The 27,871-nt window shown below is 38.2% G+C and overlaps 1 protein-coding gene across 1 annotated transcript in view; it reads right to left on the bottom strand.

Annotated features, from left to right (window-relative positions):
• Positions 1–27,871, bottom strand: part of col7a1 (collagen, type VII, alpha 1) — a 183,701-nt gene that overhangs the window by 124,845 nt on the left and 30,985 nt on the right. The window contains exons 5-16 of the mRNA XM_062037815.1: positions 24,166–24,259; positions 23,922–24,080; positions 19,586–19,743; positions 19,222–19,351; positions 14,266–14,385; positions 10,696–10,851; positions 6,846–7,145; positions 5,200–5,316; positions 4,863–5,009; positions 4,658–4,783; positions 4,432–4,578; positions 1,130–1,252 (exon numbers count right to left, since the gene is read on the bottom strand). Coding sequence (XP_061893799.1) covers positions 1,130–1,252; positions 4,432–4,578; positions 4,658–4,783; positions 4,863–5,009; positions 5,200–5,316; positions 6,846–7,145; positions 10,696–10,851; positions 14,266–14,385; positions 19,222–19,351; positions 19,586–19,743; positions 23,922–24,080; positions 24,166–24,259 — 1,777 coding nt within the window. The remainder of the gene's footprint in view (positions 1–1,129; positions 1,253–4,431; positions 4,579–4,657; positions 4,784–4,862; positions 5,010–5,199; positions 5,317–6,845; positions 7,146–10,695; positions 10,852–14,265; positions 14,386–19,221; positions 19,352–19,585; positions 19,744–23,921; positions 24,081–24,165; positions 24,260–27,871) is intronic.

Below are 27,871 nucleotides of genomic sequence, written 5' to 3'. Positions count from 1 at the left end.
TTCACACATTTCTAACCTAGCATATTTTTCTGACTATAAATCGCAGTTTTTTTTCATAGTTTGGTGCGACTTATACTCAGGAGCAACTTATGTGTGAAATTATTAAAACATTAGCGTAAAATATCAAATAATATTATTTAGCTCATTCACGTAAGAGACTAGACGTATAAGATTTCATGGGATTTAGCGATTAGAAGTGACAGATTGTTTGGTAAACGTATAGCATGTTCTATATGTTATAGTTATTTGAATGACTCTTACCATAATATGTTACGTTAACATACCAGGCACCTTCTCAGTTGGTTATTTATGCCTCATATAACGTACACTTATTCAGCCTGTTGTTCACTATTCTTTATTTATTTTAAATTGCCTTTCAAATGTCTATTCTTGGTGTTGGCTTTTATCAAATACATTTCCCCAAAAAATGCGACTTGTACTCCAGTGCGACTTATATATGTTTTTTTCCTTCTTTATTATGCATTTTCGGCCGGTGCGACTTATACTCCGGAGCGACTAACACTCCGAAAAATACGGTACTATAATTATTACTGTTTCATTGTCTCCTCCATTGCCATTTAAAGTAGTTTTTTTGTGGAAGTTTGTGGGAAGCAGGACACTCAAAGCACTTTTTCCGAGTTGAAGGCACATTGCCGCGAATCATAAAAGTTAAAAGTAAGGCACTTCTTACTTCAGATGAGGCTAGGGGTTTGTGTCGCGACTTGTGCTGGTAAAAACAAACAACAACAGAGCGTTTTCGGTCTTCGTGTCGTACCTTTGTTGTACCTCTTTTGGACTACAAATCAAACGACAAATAAAATGTCGGATTCACACAAAGAACATTGGGTAAGCTTTTATCATATATAGCGATTTCTGCAGATGTCACAGGTCAGAAAAACGTCACAGGACGGACAAATTCCAAACAGACCGTAAGGAGGAAAGCAAGAAAGTTTTATATTGATCTATGCAATTCCTCCACGGTTTGATTTCAAATTTTTAGGACTTATGCAGATCCCAAATACACATAAGCAGGTACCATTAGATTTAAAAAAATATGTTGTTCCATGATAGCGGTCCTTTAAAAGTTCCAATGGTAGAAGCAGTGTGCAGTGTAGATTTCAGTACTTACTATTGCCTTGTCTCCATGTAATCCTATAACCTGTTGCTCCACTAATACCCGTCCAGGCTATACGAATTCTCCGGCTGTTTGCATGTGTGACTCTGAGGTTGGAAACTCTGGCGACATGTTGTACTGAAAAGAAATGGATATGAGACCACGAGAGAGACACAAAGTGAGTTCATGCAATGGTCCCAAAGAGAGTAGACACATGGCTATTGCTATTTTTATTAGTAATAGAGTCATTGCAGATGAACTGGTGCTAAATGCACATTCTGGGCTCAGACTACAAGGAGGGCTGCATGTTTTGATATTTTATAGACTTTTTTTTGCAAGCCAATGCAAACAAGTATAGTTAAAAAAATATGTTGATATGCAATGTCACACAACAATGTAATATACCGTAATTTCCGGACTATAAGCCGCTACTTTTCCCCTCGTTCTGGTCCCTGCGGCTTATACAACGGTGCGGCTTATTTACGGCCTGTTCTTCTCCGACACCGACGAAGAGGATTTCGGTGGTTTTAGTACGCAGGAGGAAGACGATGACACAATGATTAAAGACTGACTTTTCATATACCGGTAGGCTGGTTATTTTGATAACGTACAGGCGAGCACTTTGTATTACTTTGCACCGTTGTATTATTTGTACTCTGCACAAATGCTGTTCGCCATGTCAAAGATGTGAAAGTTTGATTGAATGATTGAAAGATTTATTGTTAATAAATGGGACGCTTTGCGTTCCCAAACAGTCATCTCTGTCCCGACAATCCCCTCCGTGGTAGCAGGAACCCCTATATACTACGCTAATTACACATCAAAACCCTGCGGCTTATAGTCGGGTGCGGCTTATATATGGAGCAATCTGTATTTTCCCCTAAATTTAGCTGGTGCGGCTTATAGCCAGGTGCGGCTTATAGTCCGGAAATTACGGTAGATTGAATAAAAGATATACAATAACTTCGTGGGCGTTATGAAGCAAACACATATCTGTCTGCAAGGGGAGGGGGCTCCAATATGCACAGTAGTACTTATTTTCTCATGACTGATGATGAAGATGGTCGCCAGGCATATACCCGGGTTTGCATATACCGTCTCGGTTCTTTTACGACCAAACATTGCACGTAAAAAACTAGACCATGTGCCCGTGTATCATTCTCGAGAGGCCAAACAAAGAATTTCCACGTATTGGAGACTCAGTGTCTGTGCTTTCTTCTATTGAGTACGACTGCAAAATAAGCCACCTTGAACCAACACTTTGATAAAGAAGGTGAAAAACACTATCGAATTCAAAGAACTAGCAGTTATGTGCCGATCGAATGGCCGCCAATCAGTATCGGCCGATTTTCATTAAGTGATTGGCCATAGCCAATTCATGTCTTTTAATGCCGATCATAACTCCAATCCATTTCATTAAACGTCTTTATATATTTCATATTGTTTTCTGCAAGCAAAACAGAATTATCCTCTATAAAATGTGTTTTGTGTTTATATTTTTGGGTGTCTGCAATGGAATAATTGGATTTACATGATTTCTTATGGTAAACATTGCTTTGGTTCCGTCTTCACGGTTTTGTTTGGAAGGGAGTAACAAAAGAAAACAAAACTTAAGATACTACTGTATACATTTACAAATAAAGGTACTACGGCATACATTTACAAATAAATGTACTAATGTTTACATTTACAAATAAAGGGCCCTACAAAAAGTTTGCGTACCACTAAGTTAGTTTCTTTGAAAAAAAAATAAAAAATTAAAGGTCTATAACAAGGGTGTCCAAAGTGTGGTCCGGGGGCAATTTGCGGCTTGCCGCTAATTACTTTTAAAAAGAAAAATAGGAAAAGTGGAATAAAAGAGCAAACAGGTGAAATGTAACGAGAAAATGTTGCAATATTGAAACTAATAACATAAAGCTGACATGCAGGCAGTTTTTTTTAACTTGTTCGAAAAATAATACTTAATTAAAATATATGTTGTTATAAATTATTGACCTATTCAGGTTCCAATTACTTCACATCAAATATTCCACTTTGAAATATTTTTTGGGAAATATATCGCATATTTTGTGTGTTTGCCATATAAATACAACAAGCTTTTCTTTGCCAAAAAGGGCATAAAACATAAATAAATAATAAACACTTATAATCGACAGATAGATCTGAAGTGGCCTGAAGAGGTTTAAGCGTTGAAATTAAAATAATATAGATTGATATATGACTTATTTTTAACACTTTTGGATCCCAGAGACCTTTAGTCTGATTTTTATTTTTTTTTAACTGTCATTGTTCAAAAAAACAATAATGAAGCAAAAGCAATGTTGTTATGATAGGTTTAATATTAAGGGATCCAATTATGTCACATCAAATATTCCACTTTGACATTTTTTTTGCGGAAATTAATGTATATTTTATGGTTTTGCCATAAAAAAAACTAAATATTTCACAAAAAAGGGCATATAATTTAAGGAAATGTTACATTTGTCAAACTATAGATCTGAAGTTAATGTATGAATATTTAAGCGTTGAAAGTAAAAAAATATTAATATATGACTTTTTAAACACTTTTACTGAATGAGCCTCTCACCAAAATTGAGGGAATACTAATATATACATATATATATATATATGTATATATATATATATATATATATATATATATATATATATATATATATATATATATATACACACATATACAGTATATATATATATGTATATATATATATATATATATATATATATATATATACATACACACACACACAGACTCTCACCTAAATTGAGGGAACACTACAGTACATACACACACACATACATATATATATATATATATATATATATATATATATATATATATATATATATATATATATATATATATATATATATATATATATATATATATATATGCATATATACACATATATGTATATATATATATATACACACACACACACTAATATGTATATATATATATATAAATATAAATATATATATAAACATATATATATATAAAAATGCTGTGTATATATATATATATATGTGTGTGTATATATATATATATATATATATATGTGTATATATGCATATATATATATATATATATATATATATATATATATATATATATATATACACATACCATACATATATACAGTACATACACACATACATATAGTGAAAATAAAAAAGTTCGGACACCCCTGGTGTATAAGAAAGAATGCCCATGGATCTCAATAAATGTGAATACAGTATGTCCAAAAGTTGAAGTTACGGGACAAAAAGTACAGTATGCATGTCACTGCTTGACCCACCTGGTCTGACAAAGATGCTCACTGGCTCGCCTTCATTCTCTCCCACCAGAACTGTAACACTCACATCATAGGTCACCCCCACGATTAGATCCCTGAGGTCAAGGGTCGTCTGGTTCCCGGGGATAAATTGAGTATTTTCTACTCCCACTGCCGGGATATGACACAAAAGGAGCATTGAAACATTCCACCCACACAGAACATCAAACAACTGCAACTTTCAGTGCACCTGCAGGGCTTCGGATCACGACGCGGTACCGTGTGGCCCGAGCAACACCCGTCCAGCCAAGTCTGACCGTGCTGCCCAAAGACTCCAGCACTCTCAGGTTGGATATCCTCTCCACTGGCTGCACCTCTGGAGCGTCAGAGTCATGCAAATGAACTGGGTATTAGTACGAGTGCGTAAAGCGGCGACAAGGCAGGCGGTCGCTGACCTATGGCTGTGAAAGAGACGGGCGTGGCCTCCTCACGGCCTTCAAACAGTGTGTACAAGGTGATGAAGTACTCCGTGTTGGGCCGAAGGCCGGTTAACTCGTATTTGCTGGTGCTCCGGGGTAAAGACAAGGTCTGGGCACGGCCACCTGGAGACATACAAACAGCGATTAGTGGCATGCACTCGCTACTTCACTATAGAAGCAAAAAAAACTTCCTTGTTTTGCTCCTATAACTGATGATTTACTTCTGTATTTGTGCACCTGATAAAGTAATTTAATGTTTATTTGGCATTATTTTAAAAAACATGCAGAGAGAGGCGCTCCATTTGTGACCGACCTTCGCCAGCCCGCCACTCCAGGCGGTAGCCCTGCGAGGACGCAATGATCCTCCAGGTGAGGCGGATGGAGGAGGGACTGGTGGTCACTGCGTTGAGGACCTGCTGCTCCTGGCGTTCTGACCACAACACCGGTTATTGAATATACAACATTTCACATTATTTATTGTACAGATTATAAATGATAGAAGTTCATGTGCTCAACTAAGTCAGACAATTTACCACATCAAGGAAGCATTTTTAAGTGCTAATAAATCATTTGATTCATAAAAATGTGCTTCCAATCGTCTGCAAAGCACTAAAAGATCAAGGCTCAAAGTAGTTTTCTTGCATCTCTTATTTAATTATCTGAAGTTAAGTAGTTGTTTCCGATAGTTCCAAACACAATGAGATATTATTAGAATATTAGAAACTTCCAACATTATTCATGTACTGTCCATAAAGTCTCCCACATTTCAGCAACCTCTTTGATCATAATACATATTTTTCAACGGACAATACTACCGCAATTACCGGGTAACTTTTTTTTTTTAGAGTAGTCAGTGTATGTGTGTATATATATATATATATATATATATATATATATATATATACACACACATATATACATATATAAAAATATATACATATATATATATATATGCATATATAAAAAAAAATATATATATATATATATATGTATACACTTTTATATATATATATATATATATATATATATATATATATATATATATATATATATATATATATATATATATATATATATATATATATATATATATATATACATACACGTATATACATATAAATATATATATATATACAGTACTGTATACAGTACAGGCCAAAAGTTTGGACACACCTTCTCGTTCAATGCGTTTTGTTTATTTTCATGACTATTTACATTGTAGATTGCCACTGAAGGCATCAAAACTATGAATGAACACATGTGGAGTTATGTACTTAACAAAAAAGCATACCTGTGAAGTGAAAACCATTTCAGGTGACTACCTCTTGAAGCTCATCGAGAGAATGCCAAGAGTGTGCAAAGCAGTAATCAGAGCAAAGGGTGGCTATTTTGAAGAAACTAGAATATAAAACATGTTTTCAGTTATTTCACCTTTTTTTTGTTAAGTTCATAACTCCACATGTTCATAGTTTGATGCCTTCAGTGACAATCTACAATGTAAATAGTCTTGAAAAGAAAGAAAACCCATTGAATGAGAAGGTGTGTCCAAACTTTTGGCCTGTACTGTATATACAGTATATTCTCTCACAACGGTAAATGCAGGAAGCACACAGTGGAGAGTCTGACTTGTGACCTTTCAGTCACAGGCTGCATCTTTTGTTGTGAAAAACTGCCTTCTTTGAAAGCAGAAGCAAGGAGATGCAGACCTCAAACAGCTTGAGTCTGTGACTCAACCTTCAAAAAAGCCTGAAGGCTGCCATATGGGCATTAGTCACAGAAGACAGATGGTGTGCGTGTATAATGACCCCTAGGTGGAGAAATGTTTCCTAAACAGAATTAGTCTGCAACATGTACTTTTCCAAAGATGAACAAACATCTGCATCTACAGTACGTCACAACGATGTTCCACTGCAGTTTAGCTTTGGAGACACATGAGAGCTTTACATTTGGGGGACTTACCCATCCTGAATGTCGCCGTTTCCCCCGGGCCCTCAGCATTGCCCTGATAGAGGGGGATCACATTGAGGACGTACTCGGTGTCGGACTGAATTTGGGATAACGTGTGCGTCTCGCTTTCTCCTGCAACGGTTTTCGCATTTTGGGGTTTTGGAGGGAGCTGAAGCAAAGTGAGGTTGGAATCTGTGACCGGTCCCCACTCCAGACGGTAGCTCTGTGCGCCGTCGACGCCTCTCCACTGCACGCGAACGCTGCCCTCTGACTCCTTCTGCACTGATAACTGCTGCACTGCCTCCAGGCGCACTGACACACAGAAGAGAACACACACACACACACACACACACACACACACACACACACACAGGCACCGCGATAAACACATACGTCCTCCTCCAAATGCATTGTACTACGATTTGTACATTAAGAAGGGGAGTCATTTGGGCCCATTCATCACGGTTTACCTGACACATGAACCGTGACGAATTGGAGAGGTGCAATATCCACTTAGTGTGTTGAATATCTTAAAATTCCAACTTAGATCACAGCGTCAGTTGCTATGTAGAGTGGCACTTTCCATCATTTTCAGCAGACTGCGTTTCAAAATGATTAACTTCCCACCCACCAGGGCAGGCATTTCATGGTGGCCACGACGGCCATGGATCTCCATGCCCCTTTGTTTGCGCCGTGATGTCCCGACGGATGCGTCTCTTTTCCTCTACGCCGTCCCCTATATGTATGTATGTATGTGTGTGTATATACACTACCGTTCAAAAGTTTGGGGTCACCCAAACAATTTTGTGGAATAGCCTTCATTTCTAAGAACAAGAATAGACTGTCGAGTTTCAGATGAAAGTTCTCTTTTTCTGGCCATTTTGAGCGTTTAATTGACCCCACAAATGTGATGCTCCAGAAACTCAATCTGCTCAAAGGAAGGTCAGTTTTGTAGCTTCTGTAACGAGCTAAACTGTTTTCAGATGTGTGAACATGATTGCACAAAGGTTTTCTAATCATCAATTAGCCTTCTGAGCCAATGAGCAAACACATTGTACCATTAGAACACTGGAGTGATAGTTGCTGGAAATGGGCCTCTATACACCTATGTAGATATTGCACCAAAAAGCAGACATTTGCAGCTAGAATAGTCATTTACCACATTAGCAATGTATAGAGTGTATTTCTTTCAAGTTAAGACTAGTTTAAAGTTATCTTCATTGAAAAGTACAGTGCTTTTCCTTCAAAAATAAGGACATTTCAATGTGACCCCAAACTTTTGAACGGTAGTATATATATATATATATATATATATATATATATAAATCTAAGTAAGATTAAATATCTCAAATGAGGGTGATATTTGCTTATTTTCTGTCTGATAAGATCATTCTTCTTACTAAGCAGATTTTATGTTAGAGTGTTTTACTTGTTTTAAGGGTTTTGGTCCTAAATGATCTCAGTAAGATATTACAGCTTGTTGCTGAGATTTGATGAGCTATATTGAGTAAAACATGCTTGAAACTAGAATATCAACTGTTGCAAAGCTGTGTCATCAACACTCACAAGTATAAAACTACTTTTTTAAAGTAATAATTTCTTACTTCAAGCATGAAAAAAAAAATTATGATGTATGCATATCATTATGTCAAGATAATGGCACTAGCATTTACTTCATTTAAGAATATTTTTCAACATATTGAGCAAGAAGGTCTCTTTTTTTTTTTTCTTCTACCAAGAAAAAAGCACTTGTTATTAGTGTGAATATACTTATTTTAAGGTATTTTTGGGTTCACTGAGGTTAGCTAATTTGACTTGTTTTGGAAAGTCTTGACAAGCCGAATTTTCTTGTTCTATTGGCAGATAATTTTGCTTAGTTCAAATAAAATACCCCTCATTTTTGTATTTTTTTTTTCTTGTTTTTGAACACTGACTTTTTGCAGTGTAAAAGTTATGATATTGTAATACCCGGCACACAGTTGGAGATACACTCTTAGATACACTCTTAGACGCTTTCTTAACAAGCGGTAACAAACTCAGGGAGTCAAACCACACGTATAAACATACAATACTCACGTTAAAACACTGAACACACACACACACACCCCCAAACCATCGCGGGACTTCGTTCACACTGCTACTCTCGCACACAACTGCGCCTTCTCTTAAAGGCACAGTACACACATGGGTTTGTTATGACCTTTCTCGACCACCAAAGAAATCCGCCATTTTTGTTTTGATGATGACACAGATGGGAAAATAGACCTAACGTTTAAAATCTTTATTATTACAAGTGCTAAACTTTGAATAAAGTCTGCTGTTCCTGAATCTATTGTTTTCCTTTTTCTAGTAGGCTATCGAAAAAAATCGATCGATATTGGAGCGATACCCATCTCTTGGAAGGCAAACTTGCCGAGCACAGATCGATATACTTAAAATTTAGAAATATAAATCGATATATCGATCAATCGATCAATTGATAAGTTCGTAAATCAAGGTTACACTGTATTGCATGTAAAGTACCCTGAGACTCCCTGCGCTATTTTGCGATGTCTAATTTCCCCTCAGTTTTTACTTTCACTTTCCTTTTGTGTAGCTTGCTGCCCTCAGAAGAGTCTGGCACAGCTTTGGGGTCCGTAACAGAGGTTGTAGTTAAAAAAGTTAACCCTGTAAGACCCAAATATAGAAAAACCTAAAAAAAAAAAAATTTGACCTTTCAGATGTTGTTGTAGGAGGCTTTTGAAGAGTTACAACAAAAAAATGTTTATGTATGTTTTGAGAGAAATGTTGTAATATTGCAACATTGGGCTTTGATGGGAGCAGAATTTCTGTATTTGTTCTCACGTTGTCTGAACAACTAAGGGTTCATTTGCAGGGTTGATTGCTTACTTAGCCCCATAACGGTATATACCATTAATAATAATCACACATTAGTTATATTTTTATGAAGTCATTTATTACAAATATAAAAAATATGAAAAAAGATAAAACTCTTAAAAAACGCTTTTCCCCCTCTTTTTTTCTTTTCATGACATTGGTCATGAAGACTTTCATTGGTGGTGAAAGTCCTCAAAACAGTCCCTGTCGTCTGCAAAACGTCTGTAGAATGTATTCTATCCATGTATAGAGAAAATACTTCAGCCAGTGATGTAGTGGAGGGAATACAACCTGTTTGAGCCCACTGTAACAAGCCAGCTATTTGATTACCACGTTCACCCGGTGTTGTATAATTGCAACAATTATATAACAAGCTCTAAATGAAATTTGATGCATCTGTTCCACAATAACTACATATGTACATGCTCTAGACATTGTAATAACAACCCAAAAAAATATAAAAGACATTTTAATTACTTGAATCTGATGAATCCAGTCCAATGAAACAAATAGATTTTGTTCAAAGGAAACCTTGAGAGGTTGTGTGAGTTCATGGCCAGAAGGCGTGACTTAATAAACAAATGTACGATCCAATAGCCTTGTGAGACTGAACAATAGGACCCAATGACTATGTAAATGTGGTAAAAAAAAAAAAATATATATATAACAGATTGTTTTTTAGGATGGTTAAAGGTAACCTTGTAATTTTACAACAACGGGTGTTACAGGGTTAAGCAAAAATAACTAAATTAACACCTTTTGTCAGTGTAGCGAGCGGCTCGCATAGACGTAGTTCTCTTTTTTTGTACACTATCAAAAATTTTGGGGGGTTGCAATCGTAGCCAGGAACCGTCGTAACAAGGAAGGACTTACTATTACGCATCACACAAGTACAAATATACGTCAGCACAATATAATGAAATCCAATGGATGTACAGTACAGTAGTTGCATCACACCAGAATATTAGAAACACCTGTCACTCACGTGTGCGGGCACTGAGGGTGGCTGGAGATGCAGGGTTCGGAGGGAATAGAGGGTAGAGGCTGATGACGTACTCTGTCTCAGGCTGAAGTTTCTCCAGTTTGACAGATGTGGCGTCTGCTGACAGAGACTGCACCAACTTCTGGTCAGCTGCCTGACCTACTCTTCCAGGGGGGCGGGGCAAACGTTGGCAGGTTAGTACGGTATACAGGTGTACATGTTTCTTGGCAGTATAAGTCACAGAAAAGTATTGACACAGGCGAATATTGTCTGAATTGTGTAAGACAGAGGAAAGAAGCTCCATGTGGGACTGGCACTCCTGCAACACGTTCGGTAACAGAATCACTTTATACCAGCCCCCAGGGGCCACTCCTTCTTAGCTTGAACCATGACATTAAAAAAAAAACATGACACTGTTATGACCTGGGGCACACCCAGTCTTGAGGAATCTGAGAGAAAAGGACAGATGCCTTTTCTTTACTGTATATTTAAAGAGTGATACAATCTGTTTGAAATTTGAGGTAATGTATCGGCAATAAAAGTGTGATTGACAGCTATAGCCTACAGGCGGCAAGTTGTTAAGTGAGTTCATGTTCCTTTTGCTCAGCATTGACTGCGGTACATTCTCAACTTGCCACCAGCAAGTTAATAACTTCTGTTGCTGCTTTTCTTGCTCCATTTCCACCGCAGTCTTTTATTCTGCTTTGACAGGCCTTTCTTTGACAACATCGTTCAAATAAAAAGACCTCCTATTTAGAAATCTGCGTTCAAAGAACTCAGGCTTATTAGTGATTCCCAGAGCCCCAAAAAAAGTCTGCGGGCTATGGAGCGTTTTCTATTTGGGCTCCAGTATTCTGGAATGCCCTCCCGGTAACAGTTAGAGATGCTACCTCAGTAGAGGCATTTAAAGGCCTACTGAAATGATTTTTTTTTATTTAAAAGGGGAATAGCAGATCCATTCTGTGTCATACTTGATAATTTCGCGATATTGCCATATTTTTGCTGAAAGGATTTAGTAGAGAAAATCGACGATAAAGTTCGCAACTTTTGCTCGCTGATAAAAAAAGCCGTGCCCCTACCGGAAGTAGCGTGACGTCACAAGCGGTAGTGCTGCTCACAATTCCCCGTTGTTTACAATGAAGCGAGAGGTATTTGGAGCGAGAAAGCAACGATTACCCCATTAATTTGAGCGAGGATGAAAGATTCGTGGATGAGGAACGTTAGAGTGACGGACTAGAATGCAGTTCAAGAGATATCTTTTTTCGCTCTTACCGTAACTTAGGTACAAACTAGCTCATTGGATTCCACACTCTCTCCTTTTTCTATTGTGGATCACGGATTTGTATTTCAAACCACCTCGGATACTATATCCTCTTGAAAATGAGAGTCGAGAAGGCGAAATGGACATTCAGTGACTTTTATCTCCACAACAATACATCGACGAAGCTCTTTAGCATGAGCTAACGTGATAGCATCTGTCTCAAATGCAGATAGACACTAAATAAATAAATACCTGACTGGAAGGATGGACAGAAGATCAACAATACTACTATCAGGAGACACCGAACCAAACACTGGACATGTAAATACACGGTTGATGTGTATTCGACGCCTGTCGAAGCCTAGCAATGCTGTTGCTAACGACGCTAACTTAGCAACGGGAGCTCGTCAGAGCTATGATAAAAACATTAGCGCTCCACCTACGCCAGCCAGCCCTCCTCTGCTCATCAACACCCGTGCTCACCTGCGTTCCAGCGATCGACGATGCGGTCGGCGGCCCGGAGACGTAGGAAGTCAAGGTGAGGTCGCCGGCGCTAGTGTCTGCTATCCAACAAAGTCCTCCTTGTTGTGTTGCTACAGCCACCCGCTAATACACCGATCCCATCTACAACGTTCTTCTTTGCAGCCTCCATTGTTCATTAAACAAATTGCAAAAGATTCACCAACACAGATGTCCAGAATACTGTGGAATTATGAAATGAAAACAGAGCTTTGTGTATAGGATTTTTCGGGCTCCGAATACTTCCCTTGTCCTCGTGACGTCACACGCATACGTCAGCATAATAAAACGTTTTCAAGCGGAAGTGTGGCGGGAAATTTAAAATGTCACTTTACAAGTTAACCCGGCCGTATTGGCATGTGTTGCAATGTTAAGATTTCATCATTGATATATAAACTATCAGACTGCGTGGTCGGTAGTAGTGGCTTTCAGTAGGCCTTTATGTCCCATCTTCAAACTCATTTGTATACGCTAGCCTTTAAATAGACCCCCCCTTTTAGACCAGTTGATCTGCCGTCTCTTTTCTGCTCTGCCCCCCTCTCCCTTGTGGGAAGGTTATTAGGCGGCCACAACGTTCACTTTTTTTTTTTAACTACATCACTGATTTCTACTCACTGCAGACTTCATGAGAGCCAACAAACATATTAAAACATCACTTACTGTACAATGTCTGTTGTCATTAGGATGCCGACTGATAGGATGTTCATATATTCCCGTTTAGATGAAGAATGACTCATAACCCTCGCGAAGAAAAGGGGGGTGGAACCAAGCATCTTTTTGGGTCATACTCGCCATTGCCACGTCTAAATTGGCTGTCAAAGTGTACCAACTTGTCGAAATACGTCCTCATCCTTCTGCTATCAAGGTGAGAGGCATGATGTATAATCTAGAAAAAGTTTGACCAGCAAGGAAACGAGGAAGCAGCTGATCTGTCGATCATGTCAACATTGGCACTCAAGTTGGTGATCACAGTGTCCCTATAAATAGTTTGTCTGTGTTAGCACTTATTATACCAATATCACTAATACTTGGTTAGTATTCAAGTCACAAAATGTAAATGGAGTATTGTTGGCCCTTTTTAGATGGTTATTTATTAAGTTTTATGGACGGAATTGAGGACCTTCCATTGGCTCCACTGTAAACAAACGTTTATTCACTAGTTAAAATGCATTAAAAAAATTAATTCCTCGTCATGTCTTTCATAATGCTTTTGAAGAGCAAAAAAAAAGTGCAGTTCCCTTTTAACATATCTCCTATATGAAAGAAAATTCTTGCAATATGCATTTTCTTGCGTCTAGCACATTCCAGCACACACTACCAGCATCTTCCACGAGCGCACTATCAGGGAGCTAAACAAATGATGTTTTAGATTGCACTGCAGGACTGCTTCTAAAATGTCCAGGAAAAACATCCCCGGGTCGGAGCATGATAACATAAATGTGCAGGAAATTTGTGTTTCCATGGTGGAAGCCGCGTAGTATATGCAAAAAGCTCATTTAAATGAGGAGACATGCACACACGGTCTTAGTAGATCACACGCAACACACCAACTAATAGTACAGGTAATTTTACAGTTTGCACATGTTATTTGGATCTTAGTAGATCAGACCCTTTATACACGAAAACCTATTCAATGTACTTAATGCTACTCTAAAACCCGTAAGTAAACCACAAAGTGGCAAGGCAACACTAAACATAGTGGCATCACTTGAGGTGAGGAGGGCTAATGCTTTCAAACCGTTGAGAGGAAGAGAAAGATCCAAGAAAGGCTGCAGCAGAGTGGTGTGTCTGACCTCGGGGTCCGTAGGTAAGTCTGTATCCCTGGACAGGAGATGACGACTTATCCCATCCCAGAGAGAGACTGAAGACGCCTGCTTGGACCAACCGAAAACCTGAGAGCCCAGGCAGGGTCTCTATATGGAAAAGGGAGACTCATTTAGAACAAAAGGTTTTCAATCTCTAGCATTGTCCAATGTTGACGTCCTTCACACGTTTCATCACATAACAGTACCTGGGGATAAAAGTGCCACAGCTTATTAGTGGAGGCCCTTAGGGATATTTTTGTTCACTTTTGTCTAAAAGCGCCAAATTTGGCACAGGTGTAGCTCAGGGCATACCTAAATGATTTAGCTAGGGCGCCCACGGGGGTGACCTTTGGGCCAATCAAATATGGCCGCCACTTGTAATAGCTTTTGTCTCTAACATTTGAAACAGATGAGCTACAATTGTAAACTTGGTGTCTATTTCATGTGTTTTGACAATTAGAAATGTATTGGAATGCTCATTTTTATATTTGGGTGTGTCTAGACCCCTAATTTGCATATTTCCAAGTGGCGTTTTGCTATTCTGAAGACATTGGACGTAACTTGGGCATTGTTATGAGTAAAACCTGGTGCAACATGCATGATTCCTTTCTAATGTTTATATGAAATGTCGGGGGGAGGGTGTTGGGGTCGGCTCGAAGTGGGATTGTGCCGAAAATGTAATTTCAGTTCTTATGTGTCTTGTACATGTTAAGAATGGACAAAATAAAGCAACTGTCTGCTGTCTGTCTGTGGTTGTGACATTTTGAAGACATTGGTTTCACATTAGGTGTCCAGACACACCCAATCATAAAGAAGATTTTTCCATCATATTTCTAATTGTCAAAAAACATGAAATAGACACCAAGTTTGGATTTGTAGCTCATCTGGTTCAAATGTAGAGGCAAAAGCGTGTTCAGGTGGTGGCCATAGTGGATCAGCCCCTGTGGCGATATTGGATCAGCCGCTGTGGCGACCCCAAAGGTCACCGGCGTCGGCGCCCTAGCCAAATCATTTAAGTATGCCCTGAGCTACACCTGTGCCAAATTTGGCGCTTTTAGACAAAAGTGAAAGAACACACCCTAAAATCTCCTTAAGGGCCCCCACTATATGGGCTTTTTAGGATCCAAGTTGTCTCTCAGCTAATTGTTATGCTTTACTGTCGGTTGCGACCAAAGATCCAGGTTACAGTACGACCCTCCCCACCACTAGTTGGCGTAGCGAATGTCACAGAACCCCGTAAGAGCCGACCAAAACATCATTACCTTATAGTTAGAGATGGACAGAACATTGTTTTTCCAACCATTGGAACAAAGAAAGTGGGTGTGAAGGACAATGTTGAGAAGAAGTGGATGATATTCATTGAATTAAAGAAAGAAATCATCAAAACTTGACCGAGCGAAGTTGTTGGAGCGTATAACTGCTAATCTGCACCACGCTGAATTAGAATGCGTCTAACGCCAGCCAAGGACGTTAAAATAATATCGAAACGGCGGACGTTAATCCATGAAAATATAGAGAAGCTGCGGATGGTGTGTTTGATGGAGAATAAGCTCAAAGGAGTCTACTCTCCGAGGTAAATGCTGTGCATTATTTTCACATTACTTCATAAAAGTACTGCAGTTGTTTGTCGTGTATTCTATTGTATTGTTTTTATACAATATTTATAATATAAAAGTTGTTTTCTTTTTTTAAAGGCATGGTATGTGTTAAAGTTGGGCTGTTTTGGGGTCGCAACCACTGATTAAATTGATTTATGATAAATGATAAATGGGTTATACTTGTATAGCGCTTTTCTACCTTCAAGGTACTCAAAGCGCTTTGACAGTATTTCCACATTCACCCATTCACACACACGTTCACACACTGATGGCGGGAGCTGCCATGCAAGGCGCTAACCAGCACCCATCAGAGGCAAAGGGTGAAGTGTCTTGATTTCAATTTATTTCAATGGGCGACACTGTTTCACAATACAAGTCTTCAATTCAACTTATATTCTGAGCTTCCAGCGTGTATTGTTTCGTAACATTATTGGTGTCATGATGTACATGCTTCTCTGAGCAGAAAAGGTATGGCGACCCACACAACCACAACTGTGCAAAGACGTGTATAGAGAGAGTATGAGAGTATGGCCAACCCGGTTTTAGACCATCTACTGCATGATTTGTCAAAAGGCACTCAATTGACTATAGGGCTCCATGACTGCTACAAAGGTTGAGCTAAATCTCTGTTTGTGGCGCTGTCGTGTTTGTTTTTCCATCCATCCATCCATCCATCCATCTCTACCGCTTGTTTCAACTTGTAAAATTGCTCTGTTGTGCAGCGTGGGGCTGCTCCACCCGCGAAAAGTGTGGAAAGACTTTAAATCGTTTTCCCCGCAACCCGGAAAGGAGACACTTATAGGAAGTTTAAGATTTGCCGTCAACACTGGAGAACCATAGATTACAGTGTTGTGTGCCAGGTAAACACACAACACAACGTCTGCGTTTTGTTCAGGAGAGAACACACAGAAGCTAATACAAATACCAAAAGAAATGAACAAATTAAAAAGATGATTTGACAAAAACAAACTATCTTTTCAATCTCAGTAAAACTAAAATAACGCTATTCGGTAACAGTAGAAGAGAAAGTCAAACACAAATACAAATAGCCAGAGTAGATATTGAAAGAGTAAAATAAACCACATTTTGGGTGTAGTGATAGGTGAAAAAAAGAACTGGAAATCTCAAATTAAGAATATACAATATAAAGTGGCAAGAACTACGTCAATAATGAATTAAGCAAAATATGTTTTCAACCAAAAATCACTCCATATTCTCTACTGCGCGCTAGTGTTACCATATCTGAGTTATTGTGCAGAAATATGGGGAAAAGTCAAAATTCCCAAAATCCAAAATGAAGATTTTGGCAAAATGAGGGTAATAAGTTATTTTACTGTGTCGCGACAAAACACTGCACGAATGTAGCAGCAGAGTGCATCACATAAAGCTGCAAAATTATAATTTGACGAAATAAGAGCATGTTTTATTGTAAGTTTATGAGCTGGAGTATGTTTAGAACTATATGTAGACTTGTTTTGGTTCATTTTGTCAGGAAAACTAACAACAACAAAAAAGTGCATGCTTCTGGGCACACGTCCTTGGTAGCAGTCATGGCGCCTGTTGTTGAGTTGGCCCCTACACGGAGCTCTGCAACAGCACTTTATGTTGAGCTTAAGACATAAATACAGTTGACGAAAGGGATTTTCAGTCCTTTTCTATGCGCCACATGCTTTCTAATGCCTCACACTTTGAAAATCGCAGATTTTAAAATATTAAAATATTGTTACGTGACGACGTAGTCAAATTGGAACTTAGTGGCTGACAACATTGTAATATGCATGCCAGGCCACTAGTTGGCAATGTGATTTGAAAGAAAAACATCTCATTACACTATAGTGTGGTTGTAAAATACTCAAGAGTCGTGTATAAAGTATGGTCACCTCGGTTACAGGCGATCTCCTCAAGGATTGGTCAGAGGGCACTGACGTGACTCCAGGGCACCATGACTGCTACCAACTGACTGATGCCATGTGTTGGCAGTGCTTTCTTGTTATATAATAACGCAATTCGGTAGCAGCAGAAAAGAAAGTCAAACACAAATACAAATAGACGGACATTGAAAGAGTAAAAGAAACCACATTTTGGGTGTAATAACAGATGAGAAAATGAACTGGGTGTTAGGAACTCGCATGGCTGCAGTTTGTGTGTCCCCAAGATGCAAGAACCAGGAGGAGGATGAGCAGGTAAGATGATTTTAATTAACAAAAACAGAAAATAAAGCAGTCTTGCAGAGTTGTTCCAAACATAGAAGTCTATCATCGAGCACTGAAGAGTGCTCGAGAGAAAACATAAATAGACATATGCTGATTGGCAGCAGGTGTGGACCGGCTGCCAATCAACGGCAGGTGAAGGGAAAACAGTGCTCCGCGGAACAGGAAATTTAACAAAATAAGAGCACTGACCGGAAGTAATACAAAAACCAAGGAGACAAACAGAAAGGAAGTGACCGATCGTCACACTGGGCATCTCATAAAAAATAAACAACATAAAGCGGGAAGAAATAGGTCAATAATGATTAAAGCAAAATATGTATTGGACCAAAAATCACTCAGTACTCTCTACTGCTAGCCAGTGTTGCCTTATCTGAGTTATTGTGCAGAAATATGGGAAATAAGCACAAAAGTACACTTATTCACTTAGCATGTTAGAAAAAAAAAAGGTCAGCTAAAATAATACATAGTGAGTGATACATACAATGATTTAAAATACATTGGAGGCAGCAAACAGTTGACATACTTCACACAAAAGTCACAATTTATCCGTGATTGTTGGTCCAAAGCTAATGAAGATTTTGGGTTGTTCTGTGTATTTTTTTTACGTTTCCTGCGCCGTCGTATGCCTGTTAAAATGCATGCTGATCACGAAATACTGCAGGAATGCGTCAAATACGTCTGCAAAATTATAATTTCACAAAATAAAAGCTTGTTTTATTGTAAGTTTTAGAACTATATATAGACGTATTATTTTGGAGTTTTTTCGTCAAGAAAACTAACGTCAAAACAACAGAAATTGCACGCATCATAGCACAGCCGCACACGTCCTTGGTCGCAAACATGGCGCCTGTTGTTTATTTGGCCATAACCTCTTTATAGACGACTTTGAAAATAGTCAGAAATAAACACATCCTTCAGTACACTTTTTAGTTTACACAAAAACAGTAAACATTTCTGTTTTTTTTCAATGTTTTCAGGTTCTAAAATACTGTTGTTATGAAAACATTTTCTATCGTGAAAATGCCAGTGTAAGTTGGAGCTATAGATGGTGATGAGTTTCATGTGCCTCCAGTCTGACGTAAAAAGATCTGTTGGCAATTTGGAGACATGTGGATCGTCTGCTTGCTACTCACTCGTTTGTTGCTTTGCAGAAACCGACTCTCCCACACTGTTGGGGTATTGAGCAATGACGGTCACGAGGTAGTCTGTTCCCGACCTCAGCTCTAGTGCTGTAAAGATCCTCTGGCTGCCAGACACGGTCTCCTGCAGTAAAGAGGCATTTTGTTTTGTTTTCCAATAGGGAATTTCACTTTGCCAAATTACAGACTCAAAAGCACATAATAAAGATCCAACCTTTGGGCATGTTGATACTCAAGCTGAAAGTGTTTGTCAACAGACTTGAAACTATAATTACAGACTTCAGCCGTAGTCATACCAAATCTACCTGCAACCTCTAGAAGAAACTTCAATACCCATCTTTGTATATCCTGGACTCACCTGGCGCAGTTCTGCCGTGATAGGCTGACCCGTGCTCGAGAGGGGCACGTACTGGACCACGTAGCCTCTCAAAGGCCCGCCTGCAGAATTCCAGCGGAACCTGAGCGAATCGGACGTGACGGCTGTGAACTGGATGTTGGATGGACCGGAATATCCCTCTAAGAAGAGAGGAGAGGTTGTTATACGCACACAAAAACTAAGATGCCTCTCACTGTATGTACAGGGAGTATCGAGACACGTCTCTTAAATGATGAAATCCGTCAGAGGATGGTCCATACCTCTTGACTCTTAGTTCTTAGCAAACATTTTGGTATGCTCTTATTAGACAGGCCATTTTCCAGCAGGACTGTGCTCTAGTGCACAAAGCAGTGTGGAAGACTGGAAGAATTTGAGAATCCGGACCTCAATCCTACAGAGATCATGATCTCGACCATACCTTAAGCTTGTCAATCTGGCCCGCCGGACCTTTCCAAATAATTTTTTTAGATCTTTAAGATCAAAACTGAAGCTGCCATTATGATGTGCAGTGATTTTTTCAAATTACCGTAAGTCTTGAACTATACAAAGTATTTCAATGGTTGGAATCTGCGCTTTTGCCTTATAAACTAGTTACTATGGTAAATTAAGTCACAGCAGATCAGACGAGGCACCAAGCAGTGTGGGTGGAGGAGCGTTTCCACAGAGTGATTCCAGAGCGAGCCTGAAAATGCGGGTGTCAGGGACAGACACGGAAGGAGATTTTTTACAACAAAGTTCTAAAGCTTAGTGATATATCACATATATCAGATCGTAGGTGGGGTTTTTTTACCCTTCGCGTTCATATTTCGCTGTGTTTGTTGCGTTTTGCATGATTGTAATATTATGTCGATCGAGAGGGGGTGTGACGTTTCTATGTTGTCGATATTCAGTGTTTTATTGCAGTGGTCCCCAACCTTTTTGTAGCTGCGGACCGGTCAACGCTTGAAAATTTGTCCCACGGACCGGTGGGGAGAGGGGAGGGGGTGTATTTAAAAAAAAAAATGTTGTGTGCTTACGGACTGTATCCCTGCAGGCTGTATTGATCTATATTGATATAGAATGTATATATTATGTTTTTTATGTTGATTTCATAAAAAAAAAAAAAAAAAAAAAAAAAAATTTTAATTTTTTTTTTTAATTCTTGTGCGGCCCGGTACCGGTCCGCGGCCCGGTGGTTGGGGACCACTGTTTTATCGTACATAATTAATATTGTAAATCCTACATTCTTTATTTTCATGTGCATTCTGGGTGTCTCATTCAGTAAAAAAATTGAACATTCCATTTGTGACGACCGGGTGCGGATGTTCGTTCTCTCAGAGATGCAGACGGGCTTCAGACACAGCTTGCAGGTACAAAAATTATTTATTTAAGATATAACAAATACTGGAAACAAACAAAAACGTGCACATGGCGCTTAAAGTACAAAACTAAAGGAGCTAGCGTGGGAGCTAGAATGTTACCAGATCAAGAACAGAAGTCGTCACTTGTTGTGAGAAGACAAACTACGAAGCCAGACCGACTGGCTGGGGAGGCAGGCTTTAAATAATTATGTCAATCATGAAAAGCAGGTGCGCGTCAGGAACACCCGCGGCAGGTGAACGTAATCAGTTGCTATGGTAACAAACTAAGGTGGATAAACAGATACTAAAAAGGAGTCCAAGACTAGCAGAAAAACACAAATGACTAGAAAACGTAAACAGAAATATGATCCGGGCAGCGGATCATAACACCATTCAGTTTTTTAAGGGGATCTGTCATAACGTTTTTAGCATTCAATCAGACATTATTGTGAGGTTTTGTATTAGTGTTCCTAAAAATAGATATACCGGCCCCCAGACACATTTTTTTTCTCTAAATTAGGCCCCCGGGTCAAAATAATTGCCCGGGCCTGATCTAGACTCTCTCTCAAGTCTATCAGTGACCTCTGACATGGATGGCAAAAAGTCCCACACGATAGAAGCTGTTACAATATATAATAAATATAATCCTTAATATCCTTCATTTTTCACTCCTTGTAGGTTAAGTGTGAGGCCATTTTAAGCCTAAACTGGAATTAAAAGGGCTGTTTGCAAAACATTTTAAATTAAAAATATAACAAAAATATACAACGGTAAGCTCATGTGTCACTATTAGTGGTTCAAAAGAACACATTTTCTAAAAAGTCAATACGTTTCACAATTATTAATTATATTGCGAAAAGTAAGCCCAAAATATGAATATAAATTTATGTAATAATATAAATATCGGGTAACACTTTAGTATGGGGAACATATTCACCATTAATTAGTTGCTTATTAACATGCAAAATAGTAACATATTGGCTCTTAATTAGTCATTATAAAGTACTTATTAATGCCTTATTCTGCATGGCCTTATCATACAACCAGTAAGCCATTAACTAAGAGTCTTCCCTCAATAACCTCAGAATTATTGCTTATTAGTAACCCTAACCCTAACCCTTATATGTTCCCCTAGTGTCCAAACTCTAAATTAAGTCTTTGTTACTTAGAATAGGTTCCCCATACTAAAGTGTTACCAAATATTGTTACCGAGCCAGCTAACAACAGAGAGGTACTGTTGTATGAAAAGTAGCGTTGTTGTTGTTGCAGTTGTTTAAGTTAATTTCGAACATGCCGACAGTTACAATATGATACATTACATATTTCACATTGTCCCATTTTCTAATTACAACATGTCCAAAAAGGATTAGGAAGAATCAGATCTTATTTAATCCTACCCTTTTTCCACTTCATAGCAATTACTAACACATGTTTTCACTTCCTGATCTCAATCTGTAACACAGTTTAAATGAATGAATAATAAAAACAACAGTTGGCATAAATAAATAGTTAAATATTCCATTATCACATAATGAGATGACGAAGATGATCTTATTTTTATTAAGGTTCAAAATGTTCATCAGGATTCTTCTTCTTCTTAAACTGGATCATATTAGTGCATTGTTTATTAATCCATTTTATGATTTAATTCCACATACTCATATGCAAAAGGTTTCAAGTGTTGTACGTGCATACAAATGTTTTAAATTACATTTTTCTCTGAGGTTATATTTCTCCTCTTTTGTTGAGAATCGTACATTCTTGTGTAGCAGATTATATTTGGCTTTGCACATCATTTTAGCTGTTTGCAAATGCACCAAATCATTTAATTTCAATATTTTTGATTCCATCAATAAAGGGTTTGAGTATTTATATCCAACATTATGTATTATCTAACTCAGTGGTTCTCAAATGGGGGTACGCGTACCCCTGGGGGTACTTGAAGGTATGCCAAGGGGTACGTGAGATTTTTTTAAAATGTCTGTCAAAAAGAACTGTGAAAAGAAATGCAACAATGCAATATTCAGTGTTGACAGCTAGATTTTTTATGGACATGTTCCATAAATATTGATGTTAAAGATTTCTTTTTTTGTGAAGAAATGTTTAGAATTAAGTTCATGAATCCAGATGGATCTCTATTACAATCCCCAAAGAGGGCACTTTAAGTTGATGATTACTTCTATGTGTAGAAATCTTTATTTATAAATGAATCACTTGTTTATTTTTCAACACGTTTTTAGTTATTTTTATATCTTTTTTTCCAAATAGTTCAAGAAATACCACAACAAATGAGCAATATTTTGCACTGTTATACAATTTAATAAATCAGAAACTGATGACATAGTGCTGTATTTTACTTCTTTATCTCTTTTTCTCAACCAAAAATGCTTTGCTCTGATTAGGGGGTACTTGAATTAAAAAAATGTACATCACTGAAAAAAGGTTGAGATCCACTGATCTAACTGACCTTTTTTGTAACACAGTTAGTGAATGTAGTGTACTTTTGTAGTTATTTCCTCATATTTACACACAATAACTCAGATATGGTAAAGTGACCTGTGGTAGAGAAAATATTTTGCTTTATTCATGATTTAAATATTTATTGTTGTATATTTTAATATGAGATTTCCGGTTCATTTTATCATCTATTATTACACCTAAAAACAATCTTTTTAGGCAAGGTCCGCCAACAGAAAATGTGAAATGTAGGTTGTTTTTTCTGGAAAAACATTGCTTAGCTGGTTAGAAACACTAGTCTGTGAATGTGAGAAGGACAAGCGGTAGAAAATGGACAGATGCCATTGATTAGACAATCCTAACCTACATTGCATTGTTTTTTAATTTGGATAAATGAATTCCAGAGGCCCTGCATCCTTATTTCTTTCTGTATGTGGCCTTTAGTGAAAAAGACTTGACAGCCCGGCTGTAACTGTGTGTATTAGTTCCACCACATTGTGTAAATATATGAGCGTACATACCAATAATTGCATAGACTCCGCCTGCCGTGGAGCACACCCGGGGGCTCACGAGCGGAAGCAGAGTGTTGAGCAGTTTGAAGTCCCCAACAAAGGAGGTGAAATCATCGCTGGGCTTGGAGGAAATCTCCGCCAGTTCACTGCTGTCCGCGCTCTTAATGCCTGACACACAAGACGAAGAAGGAATCAGACAAAACACACACACAGCTGCTGTGACAGAACGCAAACTTCTCCTGAGACTACGTACCAACCGCAAAGATGTGCACCCCGTTACTTCGCAGCTTCTGCGCCGGTTCTTGCACGCTGTCCTGCGACTTCCCGTCCGTGATCAAGATAACGATCTGACAAGGAAAAGGAAACATTAGGGGCCTCATTTACTGAGGTCCTAATACCACGCGCTAAACGGCGTGTGCAATCTACACAACTGCAGATACTATCAGTGGGTGTGTTGCGTGTGACCTACCAAGACTGAATGGCGGTGCAGACCGCCTTATTAAAATTAGGATTTTGCGTGTACTCTACGGGGCATCACCATGTAGAACAGGGGTGTCAAACTAATTTTGGATCGGGGGCCACGTGGAGAAAAATCTACTCCCAAGTGGGCCGGACTGGTAAAATCACGGCACGATAACTTAAAAATAAAGACAACTTCAGATTGTTTTCTTTGTTTAAAAATAGAACAAGCACATTCTGAAATTGTACAAATCATAATGTTGTTGTTTTTTTAGACTTACACTACCGTTCAAAAGTTTGGGGTCACATGTAAATGTCCTTATTTTTGAAGGAAAAGCACTGTACTTTTCAATGAAGATAACTTTAAACTAGTCTTAACTTTAAAGAAATACACTCTATACATTGCTAATGTGGTAAATGACTATTCTAGCTGCAAATGTCTGGTTTTTGGTGCAATATCTACTTAGGTGTATAGAGGCCCATTTCCAGCAACTATCACTCCAGTGTTCTAATGGTACAATGTGTTTGCTCATTGGCTCAGAAGGCTAATTGATGATTAGAAAACCCTTGTGCAATCATGTTCACACATCTGAAAACAGTTTAGCTCGTTACAGAAGCTACAAAACTGACCTTCCTTTGAGCAGATTGAGTTTCTGGAGCATCACAATTGTGGGGTCAATTAAACGCTCAAAATGGCCAGAAAAAGAGAACTTTCATCTGAAACTCGACAATCTATTCTTGTTCTTAGAAATGAAGTCTATTCCACAAAATTGTTTGGGTGACCCCAAACTTTTGAACGGTAGTGTACATTTTGCGGTTAATAGTACCATATTTTCCGGACTATAATTCGCAGTTTTTTTCATAGTTTGGCCGGGGGTGCGACTTGTACTCAGGAACGCCTTATGTGTGAAATTATTAACACATTACTGTAAAATATCAAATAATATTATTTAGCTCATTCACGTAAGAGACTAGACGTATAAGATTTCATGGGATTTAGCGATTAGGAGTGACAGATTGTTTGGTAAACGTATAGCATGTTCTATATGTTATAGTTATTTGAATGACTCTTACCATAATATGTTACGTTAACATACCAGGCACCTTCTCAGTTGGTTATTTATGCCTCATATAAAGTACACTTATTCAGCCTGACGCATACATTTTAATTTGTTTTAATCAGCCCCTTAAATCACCCAGCATGCAGCTGTAAAATCATGAAAGGATGTTGCTGAATAGACGATATGTCTAATATTTTCTATTTCTGATAAACCATGCAAATATGTTGACACACATACGTATGACGGATGATTCTCTGTCAGTCGTCTGTCTTTGCAGCGCTAGCACAGATCCTTTGTCTCGGCTGTGTGTGTGTCAGTTTGCACGTACCGTAAATTACAGACTATAAGCCGCTACTTTTTTTCTACACTTTGTAGAGGGTGCGGCTAAATTATAAATGTATTTTCTCCCTTCAGGCCATAAAAAAAAGAGTTCCAAAAAACCCCAAGAAAATACGCTGATAAGGTGTTTTATTTTGTGGACGAGTTCGCTCACTACAGGAGCTCCAGTGTCCTTCCACTAGTGCTTTTTTTTTTTTTTTCCCAACCGGAGTACTGTTCGATAGCGTTTCTACTCACATGGATTCTTCATTCATCAGTCCGAGCAACGATTTTAAGTTTTACAGTATAACTAAAACTGTTTATGCTTACTAAACTGTCCCATGTGTGATGTCTTTAGGAGTGTTTTCATGCATATTTGTAGGTGCTATCGTAATGACGCTAGCGTTGTTAGCAATAGTTAATATGCTAGCTTGTTTATGAGTGTCTGTGTTGGTATTATTAACTTACGACATTCTTTTTGTATTGTTTCAGTTCCACAAATTCTTCAGTAAATTCACTAAAACCTCACTGTGTAGTTATGGAGTCTGTTTTGCTGATTGGCGAGCTAGCTTCCGCAGCTCGTGGGTCCATGACAACGACTTCTGTTTTGTTTGAGCAGCCGTTTTACTGCCGTGTTACAGACACAGTTTGGAAACAATTAAGGTTTGTAAATAAACATTTACAAAATCTTTCTGTGTAAATAACTCATTTCGCAACATACTGTATATCTGTGGTTTACAGTCAGGTATGGCTATTACCGTATTTTTCGGACTGTAAGTCGCAGTTTTTTTCATGGTTAGGCCGGGGGTGCGACTTATATTCAGGAGCCACTTATGTGTGAAATTATTAACACATTACCGTAAAATATCAACTAATATTATTTATCTCATTCACGTAAGAGACTAGACGTATAAGATTTCATGGGATTTAGCGATTAGGAGTGACAGATTGTTTGGTAAACGTATAGCATGTTCTATATGTTATAGTTATTTGAATGACTCTTACCATAATATGTTACGTTAACATACCAGGCACGTTCTCAGTTGGTTATTTATGCCTCATATAACGTACACTTATTCAGCCTGTTGTTCACTATTCTTTATTTATTTTAAATTGCCTTTCAAATGTCTATTCTTGGTGTTGGCTTTTATCAAATACATTTCCCCAAAAAATGCGACTTATACTCCAGTGCGATTTATATATGTTTTTTTCCTTCTTTATTATGCATTTTCGGCCGGTGCGACTTATACTCCGGAGCGACTTATACTCCGAAAAATACGGTATATGAGAAATATAATTTATTTTCTATAATTTAGTCGGTGCAGCTAATAACCCGGTGCACTCTAAAGTCCGAAAAATACGATGCTTTTCAGGGGTTCTAAATACATTGCTAAATAGTGCTCGCAAAAACGGTGCTGATGAATCACATTGCGCGTGCTGCATATTATATTTGCATCTTCTTCCCCAGTATTGTGGACATTTAGATGATCAGCATATATATCGTCGTGGCTTGTGCAACCCTTTGAAACACTTGTGATTTAGGGCTAAATAAATACATTTTGATTGATTGATTGATTGATTCTGCATATTAATTAAAAGCCTACTGAAATGATTTTTTTTTATTTAAACGGGGATAACAGATCCATTCTATGTGTCATACTTGATCAATTCGCGATATTGCCATATTTTTGCTGAAAGGATTTAGTAGAGAACATCGACGATAAAGTTTGCAACTTTTGGTCGCTGATAAAAAAAGCCTTGCCTGTACCGGAAGTAGCGTGACGTCACAGGTTGAAGGGCTCCTCGCATTTCCCCGTTGTTTACACCAGCAGCGAGAGCGATTCGGACAGAGAATGCGACGATTACCCCATTAATTTGAGCGAGGATGAAAGATTCGTGGATGAGGAACGTGAGAGTGAAGGACTAGAGTGCAGTGCAGGACGTATCTTTTTTCGCTCTGACCGTAACTTAGGTAAAAGGGCTCATTGGATTCCACACTTTCTCCTTTTTCTATTTTGGATCACGGATTTGTATTTTAAACCACCTCGGATACTATATCCTCTTGAAAATGAGAGTCGAGAACGCAAAATAGACATTCACAGTGACTTTTATCTCTACGAC

Source organism: Entelurus aequoreus, linkage group LG26, assembly GCF_033978785.1.
Source record: "Entelurus aequoreus isolate RoL-2023_Sb linkage group LG26, RoL_Eaeq_v1.1, whole genome shotgun sequence".
Classification (NCBI taxonomy): domain Eukaryota; kingdom Metazoa; phylum Chordata; class Actinopteri; order Syngnathiformes; family Syngnathidae; genus Entelurus; species Entelurus aequoreus.
This window is presented reverse-complemented; position numbering and strand designations above follow the sequence as displayed.